The 18972-nt window shown below is 32.4% G+C and overlaps 1 protein-coding gene and 1 pseudogene across 2 annotated transcripts; both read left to right on the top strand.

Moving 5' to 3' along the window:
* Nucleotides 1-1976: 1976 nt before the first annotated feature.
* Nucleotides 1977-17338, top strand: LOC108909056 (polygalacturonase-like). 2 transcript variants are annotated; one of them, XM_018713281.1, is made up of 2 exons: nt 1977-2063; nt 16162-17338. In XM_018713281.1, the coding sequence occupies exon 2, from the start codon at nt 16166-16168 to the stop codon at nt 17255-17257; it is 1092 nt and encodes a 363-aa protein (XP_018568797.1). In that variant the 5' UTR covers nt 1977-2063; nt 16162-16165; the 3' UTR covers nt 17258-17338. The 2 variants fall into 2 exon arrangements, with proteins under 2 accessions (XP_018568797.1, XP_018568798.1); XM_018713282.1 differs by lacking the exon at nt 16162-17338 and adding an exon at nt 7915-9851 and having other exon boundaries at nt 1985-2063.
* LOC108909048 lies at nt 13096-15148 on the top strand (annotated as a pseudogene).
* Nucleotides 17339-18972: the final 1634 nt, after the last annotated feature.

Below are 18972 nucleotides of genomic sequence, written 5' to 3'. Positions count from 1 at the left end.
ATAAGATTATTCTTATGAATTAACGTAGCTACTTTTTTTTGTTAATTGATTCTGCCAGAGTAAATTAACAAACAGGATCTTCACTCCGATAGGATAGGTTATTAAAAAAATCTTTTTTGCTAATTCCCTCCGGTGGATTAAGCTACATTGATTCACTCCGATAAATTAATTACAATGTAATATATTTCTTACCTGCTTCTGGTAACCATATTGGTTATTACCAAATTGGATTTGTTGATTTATTGAATAAAGAGTATATCGAATGTTTTCACTTGCTATAACTTGATATCTTTTTGAATCAGTAGGTAAATAAGATGTTTCTAAAATTAGCATGGTTAACCTATTTTAAAGCGCCATCACCATCTTGAATCGGCCATATTTAATTATTTTCAAATGTTTATTAAATTTTATCATTCTATGCATCAGCAATTGTAATTCAGCAATGAAGAGTACTGCAGATATGGCGGCAAAATTGGCGTTTTTGGGCATATTTTGGGATATCTTCCATTTTATACGCCATATTAGATCCGCCATGTCACGTATTTAAAAAAATAATAATTGGTTACCTTAACACTTACTTTATATAGCGTTTTTGTTAAATTTTTAAGCTTTTTAAACTCAAATACTATTAATAATTATATATATTTTTATTTTATCATGTTTGTTCAGCTTATAGCTGCCATATTAAGCCGCCATTTTTTTTTTTTTTTTTTCAAAAAGCGAGAGGCATTCGAAAGTAGACATTTCAACGAAAATTTTGGTATCCTTTTGACCTTTTTTGGATGTAATAAATTTTGGGCAGAAAGGTGGCCCGGTTGAGGTGGAAATGGCACATACATACAATATAATAGCAAACATTTCTAATATGCAGGTTTGTCGTTTGTTGCTTCCCTAAAACATTTTTTTAATCTCGTGGAAAGTCTTTAAATTTTTCGATATTCTTCCTTTTTTCTTTCAAAAATACATATAGTATTGAATAACGTTACTATTGCATTAATGATTTTTTCATTTCCCTAAAATTTGCGAGAAAAATATTTACTGTCAAGGTTTCCAGACACATATTTACCTTTGTATTGTCAGAAATCGTTTGCACGATATTTCATACAGCTTAATTAACTTCCTGGGTAAAAAGTGCTTGCTACTTCATCAGCTTCTAAAACTGATTCTAGCTCTTGAGTGTTATAAGAAAATACTGTAAAAACAACTTTTGTAGTTCGCTTTTGTGCAATTACCGCAATAAACCAGTAATTGCTATGTTAACGTCTATAGTATGTAGTAAATATGAAGTTATAAACCATGCGAATTATTTTTTAATACATTTTAAAGAAAAGTTAACTTCAATTCTTTTAAAATAAAATTACACTTTTTATAATGTCACCTTAAAAAAACTGTTAAAAATAGTCCCTTATTCATAAATCATATTACATCGCGTATAGATCGAGATACCAATGCAAGCCATCGCAATATTCTCCAAGATTTTGAACCGTTGAGTTTGGTGTACGCTTCAGGCGACGACGACGTGGCTGATCTGATTCGAATACTTTCCAATGCGTTTGCAGCAATTGACTCTTTCGCGTACAAACTGAGATTCCAATGCAGCCAAGACACATTATATCGGGAAAGAATAGACGGATATTTGAACTAAAAGCAATAAGGCATTAGGTACAGTGCAAGCAAATATATTTTGGGACATTCATTTATTATTTGAAGTATATGTTAATATGTATTTAAATAAACACCTGTACCTATATAAATAACAATTATTAAAATGATGTTTTGATTGATTAAAATCGCAAACATTCGATCAATTCGATATGCTAATATAAAAATTAATTATTATCACTTGTTGACAGTTTTTGGGTCAAATAATAAATACTTATTCATATCACTGAACATGTACTAAGTATTATGTTTATTTCAGTATCAAAGATAAATTTTATCTGATGTTTATATTTTCCAAATGAATATATTTTCCTCAGTAAGTATTAACTTAAGTACCCTTTTACATTACAAGGGTGTCATATTTCCAGACGCTAAGTAATCAGTATATACTATATCCTTAGGTAAGTCGAATCCAAAGTCTTATTAAAAATTAAACAAAAATAACTTTAAAAAATATAAATATAATTTAATAAAACTATTAATAAGATTGAATACGTAAAAGGAAATGGAAATAATTAATACATTACACTTAATATTACTATTTCATATTCTTATACGAGTACTTCTAAGTTTATCGAATTGTTCCCCATGGCATGAATTTTATGATTATGGTGAAGGTATCTACTAAATTACCTCTATCAGATAGCCATTTTCGAAGTATCTTTAAATTCTTCAAAGATCGCAATTTTTATAATATTTTATCGATAATCTCAAACAATATTAGTAACTTCATATAAAAATACAAACTTTTTTATATATTGTTGACTTGTACACATTCGCGTACATTATTTAATCAATACATTTCTTGACAAATTTAAAAATATACGAGGAATATACAGGGTGATTAAGTCATAATGTCATTAATTTTATGGAAAGATAAGGAGAAATGAGTAGAATACGCGATTAAAAAAAATTTAACACGCATATTTACGCTGAAAGAATATATTTTTAAATCTTTATTTAAACTCCTTTTCGAACCGCTCGTGACCGGTGACCTACAAAGGTTTATCGAGAGTGAATCTTGACCTACCGTATTCGGTCACTAACCTAGCTTTTACTGCGTTTTTAAGTAAACCACAAAAACAGACCTTTTTACCTAGACACATGAATGAATCGATTAAGTCTGGTAAGGTTAAGTCTGAGAAAAGGGAATACTTAAATCACGTCTTTAAGACAAACTCAAAACATTTTTGGAAAACTTAACATTTGTTTGAGTATGGACGCTCCTCAATCGTATTCAGATATTGCCAGTGGTGACACATTTAAAGAAACTTTTGCTCATAGCAATATGTTGGTATATAATGATATCGCTGACCGTTGTGATTTTATTAAATCCTGTAAATGAATTTGTTTTCTCTCCTGTACCTAATTTATCGATAGAAAAAATTATTTTTAATATTAAATCGAATGCTGTTGGTCCTGATAGCTTAACTGTGAAAATTATACTTTATCTTTTACCTCATTTAGATAAGTGATCATATTACTTTTATTATTAATAAGTGTTTGGTGTGGCCACGAATTATTGAAAAAGGCAAATAAGTTATGTTTAAAATATTAGAAAAAGTTGTTAATGAGCAGTTTAAAGAATATTTCATGAAAAATAAAACTATTTCGCCTCATTGTCAGTGGGGTTTTCGTAAATCTCATAGTACTTCCACACATCTACAGTGTTGCAGATAATTGCTTAATTTTATTAGATTATAGCCGAGCATTCGATACCCTAGATGACTATACTACTCTTAGTACTTACTTAGTAAAGTAATTAAGTTCTTAATTACTTTGGTGTTAGCAATTTGTCTTTAAAATTTTTTAACAATTATTTAAGTAATAGAAACCAAAGATTTCTTTTAAATAATATGTTTTCAGAATATATTTGATTAAGTAAAGGTGTACCTCCTCAAGGTAGTATTTTAGGTCCTTTGCTTTTTTTCCATATATACTTCAAATTTGTCTAGTCACCTGGAATTTTGTCAATTACACCAGTGCAGTATGCTGATGACACTCAAATCTATTATTCTTTTGATTATCGTGACCTCGATAAGGCTGTTGATAATATTAATTCAGATCTTGCTGCTATCAGTAGATATGCTTCAGCTCATGGATTAATTACTCTTGGTAAATTAAAAGCTTTTTATATGTATAAGGATATTTTATCTACTGATGTTAAGTTACGAATGTGTGACTCAATAATTCTTTCTCGAGTAACATATTGTGATATCGTTTACTGGCCTACATTGTTGGAAAGAGATAAATATTCTTTACAAACAATCTAAAATGTTTGCCTTATGTTTTATTATAACATTAGAAAATATGAACATATATCTGCAGTTTTGTATGACTACATGAACGTTTTGTAATTCACCTAGCATGTTTTGTATATAAAGTTTTAGCGAAACAACCGCAATACTTATATGACAAAATTATAAAAAATTCTGATATACATGACTATATCACTAGACATCGTGATCATTTAGATGTACCCAAGCACAGACTAACTTTATTCCATAGCAGCTTTTAAAGCGTTTTAAAGAGTTGTAAGTAATACTTACAACTCTGCAAATGTATTTAATTCGATACCAGTAAACATCAAATTTTCTTGTAATATTGCTATATTCAGAAAAAGGATGAAAGAATTTATTGTACTTAATCGAGTTATTTCTGATTTATATTTTTTTATATTGTTTTTTTTCTGTGGAATTATATTTGTATTAGGATGGTTATACTGAACCACTCCGTTGGATATCGCCACTTATTTTGATATGTTCATTATACTCACTTTTTTGTTATGCGATATATTTAATAAATAATTATACAATATANATGGTCTAATTCTTGTAGTTAGAATGAGGAGTAGAGATATATTATTATAATATATTATATTATAATAATTGTCTCGAACTCTAGGTTATTACGATTTTAATATTATTAACGTTTTCACTATGTTTTGTAATTAAATATGGGTTTTTGGTGTTACGTTCAATTACTTGTTCAGTTTGTCGTACGTATATCTAGTGACTTATTGGTTTTCAAAGAGTAGTGTGGTACCTACCTATTTAAAATACTAAAACGGTTAAAAAAACATTTATCCGTCCATCGCACTTGCACTTTGATTTTGAAACCAATTGCAAAATTCAAGACGACTAGGGAAATCATCTGTTTCGCTTCAACGTTCGAACGTTCTCCTGCTGCGCAGTAAGGCCTTACTTCGGTAAGGCGCCGAGTTAACGGGAGTTAAGGGGTAAATTGCTTATTTTTTAAGGTCAAGTAAATATTTTTTCGATTTTCTGTCTTTATTATGCCTTCCAAATATGTGGTTAAAATTAATGACGTTATGACTGACTCACTCTATATAGGATCTTTCAGAATAACGTACAATAAATTCTAAGGGCAATACAATATATGAAAGAATATGAAAATTTGTCCTATAGACCGTTGTTTTCAAGGGATGAAATTATTATTTTTTTATTCAAGCTGACATGAAACAATGTCGCCCATTAAAAATGCAATACGTAATATCAAATCAGTGCAAATGATGCTAATAACAAAAAATTGGTTATTAATTTTAAAATATTATATTCATAATTTCCCCGTACCGTAATATTTTAAAAAGCTAAGTAAGTATTTTAACAATAAACGAATAAATTATTATATGTAAGAAAAGAGACTACGTGTTTATAAGGATTATAATTTGTCAATTAATATTGTCAAAAGTAAATTTATAGTCTTTGAGGAACAACAAAATAAAATACTTAGGGGTACATCTTGATGGAAATCTAAAATTAAATAAAAGAATTGTTAATTTTGTAACAGGAAAAATGTCACATACTTTTAAATCGGGCAGGTAAATATTTTAGTAAAAGCCCTAAAATATTGCTATATCATTCAACAGTGTTACCACATTTTAGTTTTATTCATATGCCTTGTTTATAAAAATGTAATAGATACCTATATCACAGACAAAATAGCTTGGCGATAAGCTATTTTGTCTGTGCCTATATCAACAATGCAATGCAAGTTTTGTTTTTTTTTTTTTGTTAAACAAAGAATTTATTACAAAACATTTAAATTTATATACATTGTGACGCACTTTTCCTCGGTTCTCTCTCTATGGATCGTTCGGTGTAAATTTTATTACTTTTAACTATGGTAATTTTTTCGGAAAGGTCTTCTATTCCTCGGACTGGACTCTAAACGGTAATGTTAGTGAATAACTTATATAGTCGGTTTTAATCTCGGGCGCCAGTTTCCCTAAATTTGACGTGGGGGAAACTCCACGTATCCCTTACCCTCGGTTTAGAGTAAAGTGCACAGGTAGCTACAGTGAAGAAAATAAATTCCAGGGGTCAATGAATTTCTTTTAGGAGAAAACGGCAGAGAGTACAGCAGAGAGTAGTTTTCTCAGTGTAGTTTTATTTTAGATATGAATTTTAACGGGAGCTCTACAAAACGATATCAGCGTTTTTGCTGGTTTGGAATGTTATCGTTTTACCTCGACGGTAAAAGAAACAAACCTATTAAGTTTTACTAGATTTATTCACACAGGAAAAATATTAATACTTATTACAAATACATATAGTGTCAATTTTATTCCTACCCACTACTAAACGCCTGAAATTATTTACAAGTTTATTAACAATAATTATATACAAAATCAGTGTGAAAGAGACAAAATTAAAAAGTTATGGGTCTGGGTTTTTTACACTTTTACTTATCACCTTTAGAAAAGAAATAAATATTTGCAAACGGGATCAAAATAAAATATTTATTACTCTACAATCGTAGACGGTTTTTATGTACAAAGGAAAAGGTGATTTTAAACGGTCTGATAAAATATTTATAGACGTTTTTTACTGGTCCCCGCTGATTCTGAAAATAAACCAAAATTTATTCGGAATTATTTCGGACTTATTTTAAACAGGCGGGCGGTCAAATATCGGTATCATGGCCTAGCAAGCAATGCAAAATTGGTAAGCGGAATGCGGTAAGCGGGAAGCGATAGCAATAACCAGCGAAGAAAACCTAAGCGGTGCAAGGCGGAAAGATAGGATGGTGAAACGGGATCCGAAGTATCTCGCTTTACAATTCGTACTAGCCTTTAAGCTTTATACGTCCTGGTGACCGATGGTGTCGACTCTCTGTATACAACGCTTCTCGGTCTGATGGGTATACACGCCGACCAGGGAGAAGCGTACGTATACTATATGGAACGACCCGGAGATTGGGTGGGCACGCCGAACCTCTAGGTCTTGGTTCACATATCCCCTATTACCCAGCGTACATCAAGGTGCGGGACACCAAGCAACGCTGTAGTAAACACGACGGCTTCGTCAGGATTGGGTTTAACACGCCGAATCCAACGATTGCACTGTCGTGCGGGTTGAGACGGACGGTGGAATTTGTGTGTGGGTTACCAAGAATATTCTTCTCGGGCCCACAGTAATTCCACACTTAAAGTGTACAAATCTTTTAGGACTTGTACCCGGTTGGAACGGATAATAATAAGGAAAATAATTCTTACTAGGTTCACTGGTTATTCCGGGCTGGCTTCGGTGGAAAGTACTTGCTGGCGGTGGACGTCTGTTCGGTATTGAGTTCTGGATACGAACTGTCGGTTTCGGGGAATGTCGAGGACTTTTGTTACCCAAATCCCCACCGGATTGACACCAGTCGTGGTGGGACCTCCACGTGACCAACGGCTTGTCAGAGTGGGGTATCGGTCGGTCGGGCCCGCGAGTGGATATTTGATATATATGTAGAAAAATCAATAATTCTCGCTGCCCGGGTAAAATAATCCGAAATAAAAAGAAATATCTTTAAATTCAGACTTAATAAAATCACAAATAAAACAGGTTCATTACATCATATAGCTCGTATAATAAAATATACCTACTTAATCTTCAACCCGAATATTTGTTAAACAATGTTAAATATATATTTGAAAATCATGAATACAAAAAGTCAATCAAATTTTGTGTTCAAACTAAACAAAAAATAAGACGTAAAATATGCCATTTTAAAAATTTATTTATTTTTATAATCTGTCATTACAAATAAAAATTTGTGTGAAACAGGTATCAAGTAATTAAAAGAAAATTGTTTTTTATTGTACATATCGGCAGAGTTTAATTAATATAGATAAATCTAACGCTTCAACTAGCCATTATTATTTCTTATTACATTAATGTAAAATGAATGTTAAACAGCTTGTGAAATAAAGGACTACTACTACACTAAAACATCCCATTATTTCAGGTGAATGATAAAAATGAAATTTTTAGTAATTGGAGGACCCCTTATATTGGGTATTTTAGCAGCTGTTCAATCAACCCTCGCTGCTACTTGCACCATTACATCGTACAATGAAGACCTCATTAAAGATGCTGAAAAGAACTGCGCCACAATCACATTAAATGGATTAAGCGTTCCGGCCGGCGTAACTTTAGATTTAAATTTGAATGAAGGCGCAAAACTCATCTTCCAAGGAACAACAACATGGGAATTCTTCGAATGGGATGGTCCACTAGTTAATATCACTGGTACAAATGTTGAAATCAGCGGTGCCCCTGACCACTTGTTGGACGTAAGAGGAAACTTATGGTGGGATGGTAAAGGAGAAGATGGAGACATAATCAAACCGGTATCTTTCGTAGTACACGGACTACAAAATTCCATAATTCGTGACATAAATATCAAAAATCCGTCTTTCCACGCTATATGGATTGAAAAAAGCGATGGAGTTCTAGCACAGGATGTCTACGTAGACAGCATAGATGGAGATACATTGGGTGGTAAAAACACAGACGGGTTCAACGTATGGACATCCAATAATGTCACAATTCAACGTATTAGAGTTTACAATCAAGACGATTGCGTTGCCATTAAATCTGGTACCAATGTTGTGGTTAAGGACTGCTACTGTTCTGGTGGTCATGGTGTGTCAGTTGGTTCTGTAGGTGGCAGAGTTTATAACATTGTTGAAAATGTATCACTGTCAAACATAGACGTTGTAAACTCAGACAATGGACTCAGGATTAAAACAAATTATGGGACTACTGGATCAGTTACCAATGTTACATACGAAAATGTTACATTAAAGGATATAAACAAATTCGGTATTAGAATTCATGGTGATTATGGTAACCACAGTGCCGGTGCCACTGGTGGTGTCCCGATTAAGGAATTTACGTTGAAAAATATTTCTGGCACTGTTAAAGAGACTGGTACTAATGTATACATACAGGTAAAGAATGCTTCCGACTGGCATTGGACTGAAGTTAATATAACTGGTGGAAAAGTAATTCAGGAATGCTATGGTATTCCAGAAGACAGTGGAATTACTTGCTGTTAAGTCAATACTGTACACATATACAGGGTGAAAATAAATAAGTGCGAAAAAATTCAATATTACATGTGGAAAAATATGGTGCGTCCTTCATATAAAAAAATCTGATTTGAACGTCCCCTGTGAAAATACAACCGCTTAAAGACGGCGCCAAAAAAGTAGTTTTTATTTTTTTTTCTGAAATACCAAATAAGTAAACATTTTTTGCTACCGAGAAGGCACTCAGTAAACAATTAAACTTAATTATTATATATGCAAAACAGTGGAAACTTAATTATTATAATTAATGCAACTCTCTACATTAGAGTACACTTCATTTTGATGAATTTGCACAGAATTATTCAAAACGATCACAGTGTATCAGTAAAGAACAACTGCAATCTTACTAACAACAATTAAGTTGCCATTACAAAATGTCAACGTGACAATCGCCTACTAGATAAATTCAGTTCGATAAAATTTCTACCTTATGCTAATCATACCATGTAGGTACCTAATAGATTTTACATAAATTTTTAGGCCAGAAATCGTAAATTTTACGAAAAAGTTACAAGAAATCTATTTTGTTTAGAAAAAATCAGGCTATATGAATTAAATGGTAAAGTAGTAATAAGAAAAAAACGAGTAAGTATAAAGTAATTCTGAAGGGTGGCTTTGCAACCGTAGGGGGAAATCAACAAATTTCCGCCACTTTTTTGGTATTTCAGAAAAAAAATAACTGATAAGTACCCTATTTTTGAACAGAGAATCACCCCTTGAATTTTTTCGCACTTATTGATTTACATCCTGTATATCTTAGTAGTTTCTCATTTTCTTAAACTCATTAATAAAAAATTAATAAAATGTAGTAGATTTAACTGCTTATTTCAGACTAGTTGTTAAAATTAATAAGCATGCTTATTAGTCTTAAAAATTTTAAAACATTACAAATACTACAGTTACTACTACAATTGTGGTATAAAGATTTCATATAAAATTGCATTGCTTGAAGGGTAATTGATTTTAGTACTGAATACCAAATACTGTAGATGAAAACATGAACATTCTTGAAAAATACGTACATGTAGATCAAAAACAAACTTTTGAAACTTTGACCTATTTTCCGACAAGCACAATATCATAACAATTCTTACATTTCCAATACTTGGTCTCCTATCTGTAAGTATAGTCTCTGAGGTAGCTAAATATCTAATTAAACTCGTAGTCTTTTCAAATTAAAGTTATACATAAAAATAATTTATTTTTTTTAGAATAGATTTGAAATATAGTTATTTATATTCATTATTTCCCTGTACATAAATATTTTAAAAAGCTAAGTAAATATTTCTGTTTTATAACAAATTATTGAATATTAATAAACAATATAAAAATTATTAAATGTAAGAAATGTAACTACCACATTCTTAATTATTAAATTAAAAAAACTGCGTTTTCATTATGAGAAAGAAACATTGTAAAGTTTATAAACTGGAAAATTATGTATTTTGAATAATTTTCTAAACCAATACTTGTAAATCTGTTACTTTTTTCCATCAATGTTTACATTTTGCCAAAATCAAATTGATTCTATATTTACACTGCCTTTTTCACTTTTCGTGTAATTTCTTAGATTCTACAGTGTGTGTAATATTAAATCTCAACATTTATTTCTGAAATATTAAATCATATCCAAATACAAAATAATTGAATTATTATAAATCAATATATGTTCCTTTACATATGACTAATCTGATAATGTCTACAATTGGTTATGTGATTATAATTTCTCAATTAACGTTAACAAAAGTAAATTTATTATCTTTCAATCATAATTTAAATTAAATATGTCAACAGATTCGATAAATCTAAAAATTAAAATGCATGCTTTGAAAGGACAACAGAAATAAAATACTTAGTGATATATCCTAATGAAAATCAAAAGTTCAAGAAACAAGTTAATTACGTCATGAGCAAAATGTCACAAAGATTTTTAAATCGCATAAGTAAATATTTTAGTAAGATCATTAAAATATTGCTATATCAATCAATAGTGTTACCGCATTTTAGTTTTATTCATAAAATTAAATGCAAACCTATATAAAAATTTCAAAATCGCACAATGCGTATATACACCTGTATCGGCAAAATGCATCATATATTGAATTTTTTATCTGTTAAACAAAGAATTTATAAAACATTTGAATTTATATATACCTACTGGTAAAATAAAATATAACGTACAGGGTCGGAAAGTCCCCATGGTTCATCGGCCGTTACGTGAGAGAGATAAAGAATGCTATACAAATCCGTGTGATAGAGAAAGCCCTTCCACAAATAAGATCCACTTCTTATTTGTGGAAGGGCGAAATGGGCGGTGACTATTAGACGCTTTCATTATAGCCATCTTTCTCTATCGCACGGATTTCTATGACTTTCTTTATCGCTCCACGTAACGGCCGATGAACCATGGGGACTTTCCGACCCTGTATATATTTGTGTATATTTGTTAAACAATGTTATATGTATATTTAAAACGCATGAATATAATATAAGAAATCATTCAAACTTGTCAAAAGACAAAAGTAGATTTTATAAAATAATTTATTTTAATAACACAGGCATACAAAAAAAAATCCAAACCCAAGAGACTCGCATACCATTTCCGAAGGATTTCGATGCCCTGAATACGATCCTGATGTCAAAATTCATGACTTCAAGACAAATTCGGTGAAAAGTGAAATTTTTGGGTGAAACTGGTCCAATTGTGGGTCAAAACAGATTTTTTAATAAATTTTGTCCAAATACAATATCATTTTCGTAGAATTTTGACCAGTATGCACTCAAAGTGGATTTTCTGAGAAATATCGAGCTAATGGGAAAATTGCACCTCAAAAAACTATAAACTATATAAACTATAACAGTTCCGGCCCATATTTGGACCAGTTTTCACCCAAACAGTAGATTTTCTGAGAAATGTCCAGATCATGGGTAAATTTTACTAATGGCATCGTGCTCAGCGACAAATACTTCGAAAATGATATATACAAGGTGTCCCAGAATAACGTGTACAACGGAAGACCACAGATTCGTGGACTCAAAATAGGCAGATTAAGGCTAATATTCACCTATATTCGAAATCGCTTCGTTTGGCCGCTAGATGGCCACAAAGTTCGTGAAAATTTTTTGAATTTTGTAAATAATTCAAATATGTATTATTCGATTTCGATTATTTTTGGGGTGTAGACTTTTGCTTTCAATCTACAAATTTTGTTGTTATACAGAGCGTTTTTTAAAACTTACACCTCCTACAAAATTGATGTATGGTGATAATATCCGTTCATATCTTTTTCCTCTTTCGGGCAATAATGACAACTATATTTTATTTGGTAGGTGATACCATTTAGCAGTTTTTGAGCCTCTTGTAGAATTTTGATTAAATAAGGTGTTTGGGTACAAAAAAATACTTTTCAAATGTCTACATTATCTTGCTGCCCATATTACAATAACAGTGCTAGTAGGCACTGATTTTGTAGGTTGACTGTAATTTCAGTTTGATCTTTAAGTCATAGTACCAATTCTTAATGAGTGTTTACTATGATAAGATATACCATATGTTACTTCGATATGGATACACACATACATACGAAGAATTATTTACAACATGCCTAATTTTATTGAGATAACTAGTAAAACAATCAAATACAATAAAAAATGCTGGAGATAACAGTAACAAAGTTGATGTTACTAGATTTAGTACAACTTATTATAAAAACTATTCAAATTGACCACCGTTGTTTCTACAACAAATGTTAATTCAGCGAAGAAAGTAAAAGGACACTCTTTGCAGTTTTTGAGGGCAATTTTTTAAAACATTTATGGCAATTTGGATATGTCTCCCACAACTCTTCTTCAGTGTTAGATGTGGAAACATACACTGTTGTTTTAAAAGTACCCCAAAGATAATAGTCGCAAGGTGTTAAGTCTGGTGAACGAACAGGCAGTTAACAGGAACATTATCCCCTCTACCGATCCATCGACGGGGGAATCTTTGGTTCAGATACTGCCGAGCATTGACAGTGAAATGTGGTGAAGCTTTATCATGCATAAACTACATGTTAGCTCTGAGCAATAACGGCACACCTTCCAATAACTCGGGTAAAGTGTTTTGCAAAAATTCTAAAAAAAATTCGCCAATATTTTTTGTACCCAAACAGTTCATTTAATAAAAATTCTACGAGAGGCCCAACAACCTCCAAATCGTATCACCTATCAGATAAAAAATATTTGTCATTATTGCCCAAAGGAGGAAAAAGTTATGAACGGATATTATCACCATACATCAGTTTTGTAGGAGTTGCAGGTGTTAAAAAATACTCTGTATAACACCAAAATGTATAGATTGAAAGCAAAAGTCCACACCCCAAATATAATCAAAATCAAATAATACAAATTCAGTTATTTACAAAATTCAAACAATTTTCACAATCTTTGAGGCCATTTAGCGGTTAAACGAAGCGATTTTGGATATAGGTGAATTAGCCTAAATCTACCTATTTTGAGTCCACGAATCCGTGGTCTTCCGTTGTACACATTATACTGGGACACCTTGTATATTTGGACAAAACTTAGGAAAAAATTAGGTTTGACCCATTTTGGGCATTTTCACCCAAAAATTTCACTTTTCTCGGAAATCCAATGGCAAGACATGAATTTTGACTACAGAACTTCAACGCATCGAATTCCTTCAGAAATGATATGTGGAATCTTGGGTTTGGACTTTTTTTTGTGTACTTGTGTAAACTATCATCAGAAATAAAACATTGTGAAAATTTTTGTAGGAAAATATAAGGTATTATGTCGTAATTATGTAAAAAACAGGTATTAACTAAAGCAACTTAAAAGATATTGCTTTTTATGGTACATATCGATACAGATTAATTTAAATAGGTAGATCTAACGCTAAAATAAGATATTATTTATTACTACTTTCATATAATATGAATGTTCAAATAAACGACTACAACTACCGCCTCTAAAACATCCCAATATTTCAGGTGATTCATAAAAGTGCAATTTTCAATTGTTGGTAGACTTCTTATATTGGGAATTTTAGCAGCTGTTCAATCAACCCTCGCTGCTACTTGCACCATTACAACGTACAATGAAGACCTCATTAAAGACACTGAAAAGAACTGCGCTACAATTACATTAAATGGAATAAACGTTCCGGCCGGCCGGTGTAACTTTATATTTAAATTTGAGTAAAGAAGCAAAACTCATATTCCAAGGAACAACAACATGAGAATTCTTCCCATGGAATGGTCCACTAGTTAATATCACTGGTATAAATGTTGAAATCAGCGGTGTCCCTCCAACAAATGGTCACATTTGTTGGACGTAAGAGAAAACTTATGGTGGGATGGTAAAGGAGAAAGTGGAGCCATAATCAAGCCGATATCTTTCGTAGTACACAAAATAAAAAATTCCATTATTCGTAACATAACTATCAGAAATCCGTCTTTACACGCTATTTGGATTAAAGAAAGCGATGGAGTTATAGCACAGGATATTTACGTAGACAGTATAGATGGAGATACCTTAGGTGGTAAAAACACAGACGGGTTCAATATATGGACATACAATAATGTCACAATTCAACGTATTAAAATTTACAATCAAGATGACTGCGTTGCCATCAAATCTGGTACCAATATTATGGTTAAGGACAGCTATTGTTCTGGTGGTCACGGTGTGTCAACTGGTTCTGCAGGTGGCAGAGATTATAACATTGTTGAAAATGTGTCGGTGTCAAACATAGAAATTGTAGACTCGAATAATGGAGTCAGGATTAAAACGAATTATGGAACCACTGGATCAGTTACCAATGTTACATACGAAAATGTCACCTTAAAGGATATAAACAAATTCGGTATTAGAATTCATGGTGATTATGGTAGCCAAGGTGGCGTTGCCACTGGTGGTGTCCCGATTAAGCAATTTACTTTGAAAAATATTACTGGCACTGTTAAAGAGACTGGTGCCAATATATACATATTGGTAAATAATGCATCCGACTGGCATTGGACTGAAGTTAACGTAACCGGTGGAAATGTAATCAAGGAATGCTGTGGTATTCCAGAAGACAGCGGAATTACTTGTTATTAAGTCAATACTATACGTTATAAATCTTACAATTAGTGGTCTTTGATTTCCTTAAGCTTATTGAATAAAAAAATTAATAAAATTTTATGATTTAATCGGTTATTTCATAATTTTTCTTTATTGTACATATACAGGGTGAGTCAAAATTCACTCCCCAGCGGCCGGATATATATTCTAAAATAAAACAAAAACGTAGAATACTAAATTCTCGAAAACGAAGCCGTTTTCAGAAAATTTTGTAAAGAAAAATTTAAATTTATAATTTTTTTGTGTAATATTAAACCATTAAAATCCAAACAAAATAAGAAATAGCAAAAACGAAGATCCTTCTGGCTTTGGCTATCCTTCAAAAACATTACCATTTTCGTTAATATACTTCTGCAATCTGTGTTAGAAACTCCTGGTAACGAAACAGAAATTAGCTTCATTTATTTCCGCTACTGCTTCACGAATCCTGCCAATAACATCATCCCCGCCAACAGGCACAGTAACATAAACCTTTTCTTTTCTGTATTCCCATAACCAAATGTCTATCGAACTCAAGTCAGGAGACCGGGATGGCCATGATGTTGGTCCACCTCGTCCAATCCATTTATTAGGAAAACGGCAGTTCAAAATATGTCGTACTTGTAATGTGGCATGTGCGGGTGCACCATCATGTTGAAACCACATAGTTGCACGTTGTTGTAGAGGAATATTTTCTAACAAACCTGGCAAAATATTCTCGCAAAAATTATTGTAATTTTCACCATTCAGTATTTGTTCGGCCAACTTGATTAGTCAGTCAAAAATTGCGCATTTATTGAACTAAAATTTATTCGAAAAGGGCTCCGCTTTCGAGATTTTAGTATTCTACATTTTTGTTTTATTTTTTATTTTAGAATACATATCCGGCCGCTGGGGAGTGAATTTTGACTCACCCTGTAGATATAGATTAATTAATTAATGCAATATGAATGTTAAATAACTTATGATAAATATATGACTACTACAACTAATATATTCCATTATTTCAGGTCAATGATAAAAATGACATTTTTAGTTGTTGGAGGATTCCTTATATTAGGAATTTTAGCAGATGTTCAATCAACCTTCGCTGCTACTTGCACCATTACAACGTACAATGAAGACCTCATTAAAGACGCTGAAAAGAACTGCGCCACAATCACACTAAATGGAATAAGCGTTCCGGCCGGTGTAACTCTAGATTTAAATTTGAATGAAGGCACAAAACTCATCTTCCAAGGTACAATAACATGGGAATTCTTCCAATGGAATGGTCCACTAGTTAATCTCACTGGTACAAATGTTGAAATCAGCGGTGCCCCTGACCACTTGTTAGACGTAAGAGGCAACTTATGGTGGGATGGTAAAGGGGAAGGTGGAGCCATAATCAAGCCGGTATCTTTCGTGGTACACAGACTAAAAAATTCCATAATTCGTGACATAAATATCAAAAATCCATCGTACCACGCTATTTGGATCGAAGAAAGCCATGGAGTTATAGCACAGGATGTCTACGTAGACAGCATAGACGGAGATACATTAGGTGGTAAAAACACAGACGGGTTCAACGTATGGACATCCAATAATGTCACAATTCAACGTATTAGAGTTTACAATCAAGACGATTGCGTTGCTATCAAGTCTGGTACTAATATTGTGGTTAAGGACAGTTACTGTTCTGGTGGTCACGGTCTGTCAATTGGTTCTGTAGGTGGTAGAGATTATAACATTGTTGAAAATGTATCAGTGTCAAACATAGAAATTGTAGACTCGGATAATGGAGTCAGAATTAAAACGAATTATGGGACCACTGGATCAGTTACCAATGTTACATACGAAAATGTCACCTTAAAGGATATAAACAAATACGGTATTAGAGTTCATGGTGATTATGGTAGTCACGATGGCATTGCCACTGGTGGCGTCCCAGTTAAGGAATTTAATTTGAAAAATATTACCGGTACTGTTAAAGAGACTGGTGTCAACATACACATATTTGTAAAGAATGCCTCTGACTGGCATTGGACTGATGTTAATGTAACCGGTGGAAAAGTAATTAAAGAATGCGATGGTATTCCAGAAGATAGCGGAATCAGTTGCTATTAAGTCAATACTATACGTTATATATCTTAACTGTTTTCTTAAAATTATTGATTAACAAAATTAATAAAATTTTATAAGATTTAACCCTTATTTTAAAATAATTTAAAATTTACAAAAATGCTCATTTAGTACTATAGTCCATTGAAAAGTTACATTTGGGGTTGCAAAAGTCAGAGCACGCAATTTTATTTTTTGGATGTCAAGAGGGGGTTAGTGTAAAGTTAAATCCATGTTTGTGGGGTCGCAACCCTTGAGCGTCGGCCGCCATCTTGTAAAAAGTGCTGCGAATGGTTTTTATATTACTACTTACTATATCGGGCAAACTATTCCTCGCACAGAAAATTTGTAAACACATTTCTTGTTGCAAATTAAATTCTCTACAACTTTAATTCGTAACTTTTAGTCGTAGAACCAAAAATAACAAAGTTATTAACGAAAATAGATAAAATTTGGGAAGAAATTTTGTTTTGGTCGTTATAACTTTTTTTCTGGTCATTTTACAAAAAAATTACATCAGAGCATTTTGATAGAGGGGTTTTCAAGGAATAATTTCCATTACAAACTTTTTTCAAATTTTATTTATTTATTAGGATTTTACAGCGATGCGAAACTATGAATATGAATGATTAGGCATAGGAGGCGTCCTTCAAAGTTTTCTTCCAGTTGTGCTACCACGTGCGTGCGTGACATATTTAATTGTGAAAAGTATTTTGAGTTTTGTGAGAGCTATTTTGAATTTTGTGATAAGCATTTTGACTTTTTTAAGCGTTCATATAGTGTTATTCCATCATGAGTGATTGTTTTATTTGTAAAAAACCTTTATGGGAAAGTAAAACCAGAACTGTGAAGGCGAAAGGAGTGAAAACCTTACTTGATCGAGCAATAACAAAAAATGATGAGGATAATGAACAATTTTTACGAAATGTTTCGGAAGTCACTGTACATATACCATGTTACCATTATTATAGCGACAGTCGAACGGATAATGTCGTTCATCGTTTCAGCAACAGCAGTTTATCATCTTCAGTTTCAGAAGATCCAGAGACAAGCTTTGATTTTGTGAACAATTGCTTCATTTGCGCGGAAGCGTTTCAGGATCAGAGTAAGTGACAGCAAAGACGACAACGGCGGGTTTGTAATGTACATAATGACGGTAATAAAAAAGTATTATGGACCTCATAAACAAACGTACCGACGATGTTGCAACGGGCATTGCTAATCGCATAGCTGATATTCCCAGCTTAGTAGATATCGACATTCTTGTCTTGCTCACGGCATTTGGAAGAACACATTCAAATATATATTTTTTTAAACCATCGAAAGGACGTACAGCCGAACAATTATATTTTCCGTCAAGTTTTATGTACGGAGAAGTCATTGTGGATAATCTGTTGTTTCTCCATGCCTTCTCAGGATGTGACACAACTTCAGCAGCTTACAACATCGGTAAAATGAAATTTCTGGCAACCCTGGAGACACGTCCTGAGTTAGCTAGTGGAACAGCGTTATTCCTCAATGAGAGAGTCGACCCTACTTTGCTCACTGCCGTTAGCGAACGTTTTTTCATCTCTTTATATGGTGGCAATAAAGATGATGATTCTCTGGACAGTCTTAGATATAAACGATTCGCCAAGTCAGTGACAAAGAATACATTTAATTTGTCTTCACTTCCTCCAACACAAGACACAGCCCGCTTGCACAGCCTCCGAGTCTATCAT

Source organism: Anoplophora glabripennis, unplaced genomic scaffold (assembly GCF_000390285.2).
Source record: "Anoplophora glabripennis isolate ALB-LARVAE unplaced genomic scaffold, Agla_2.0 scaffold301, whole genome shotgun sequence".
Classification (NCBI taxonomy): Eukaryota; Metazoa; Arthropoda; class Insecta; order Coleoptera; family Cerambycidae; genus Anoplophora; species Anoplophora glabripennis.
Note: the sequence above shows the minus strand (reverse complement) of the source record. Positions and strands in the feature narration are given on the sequence as shown.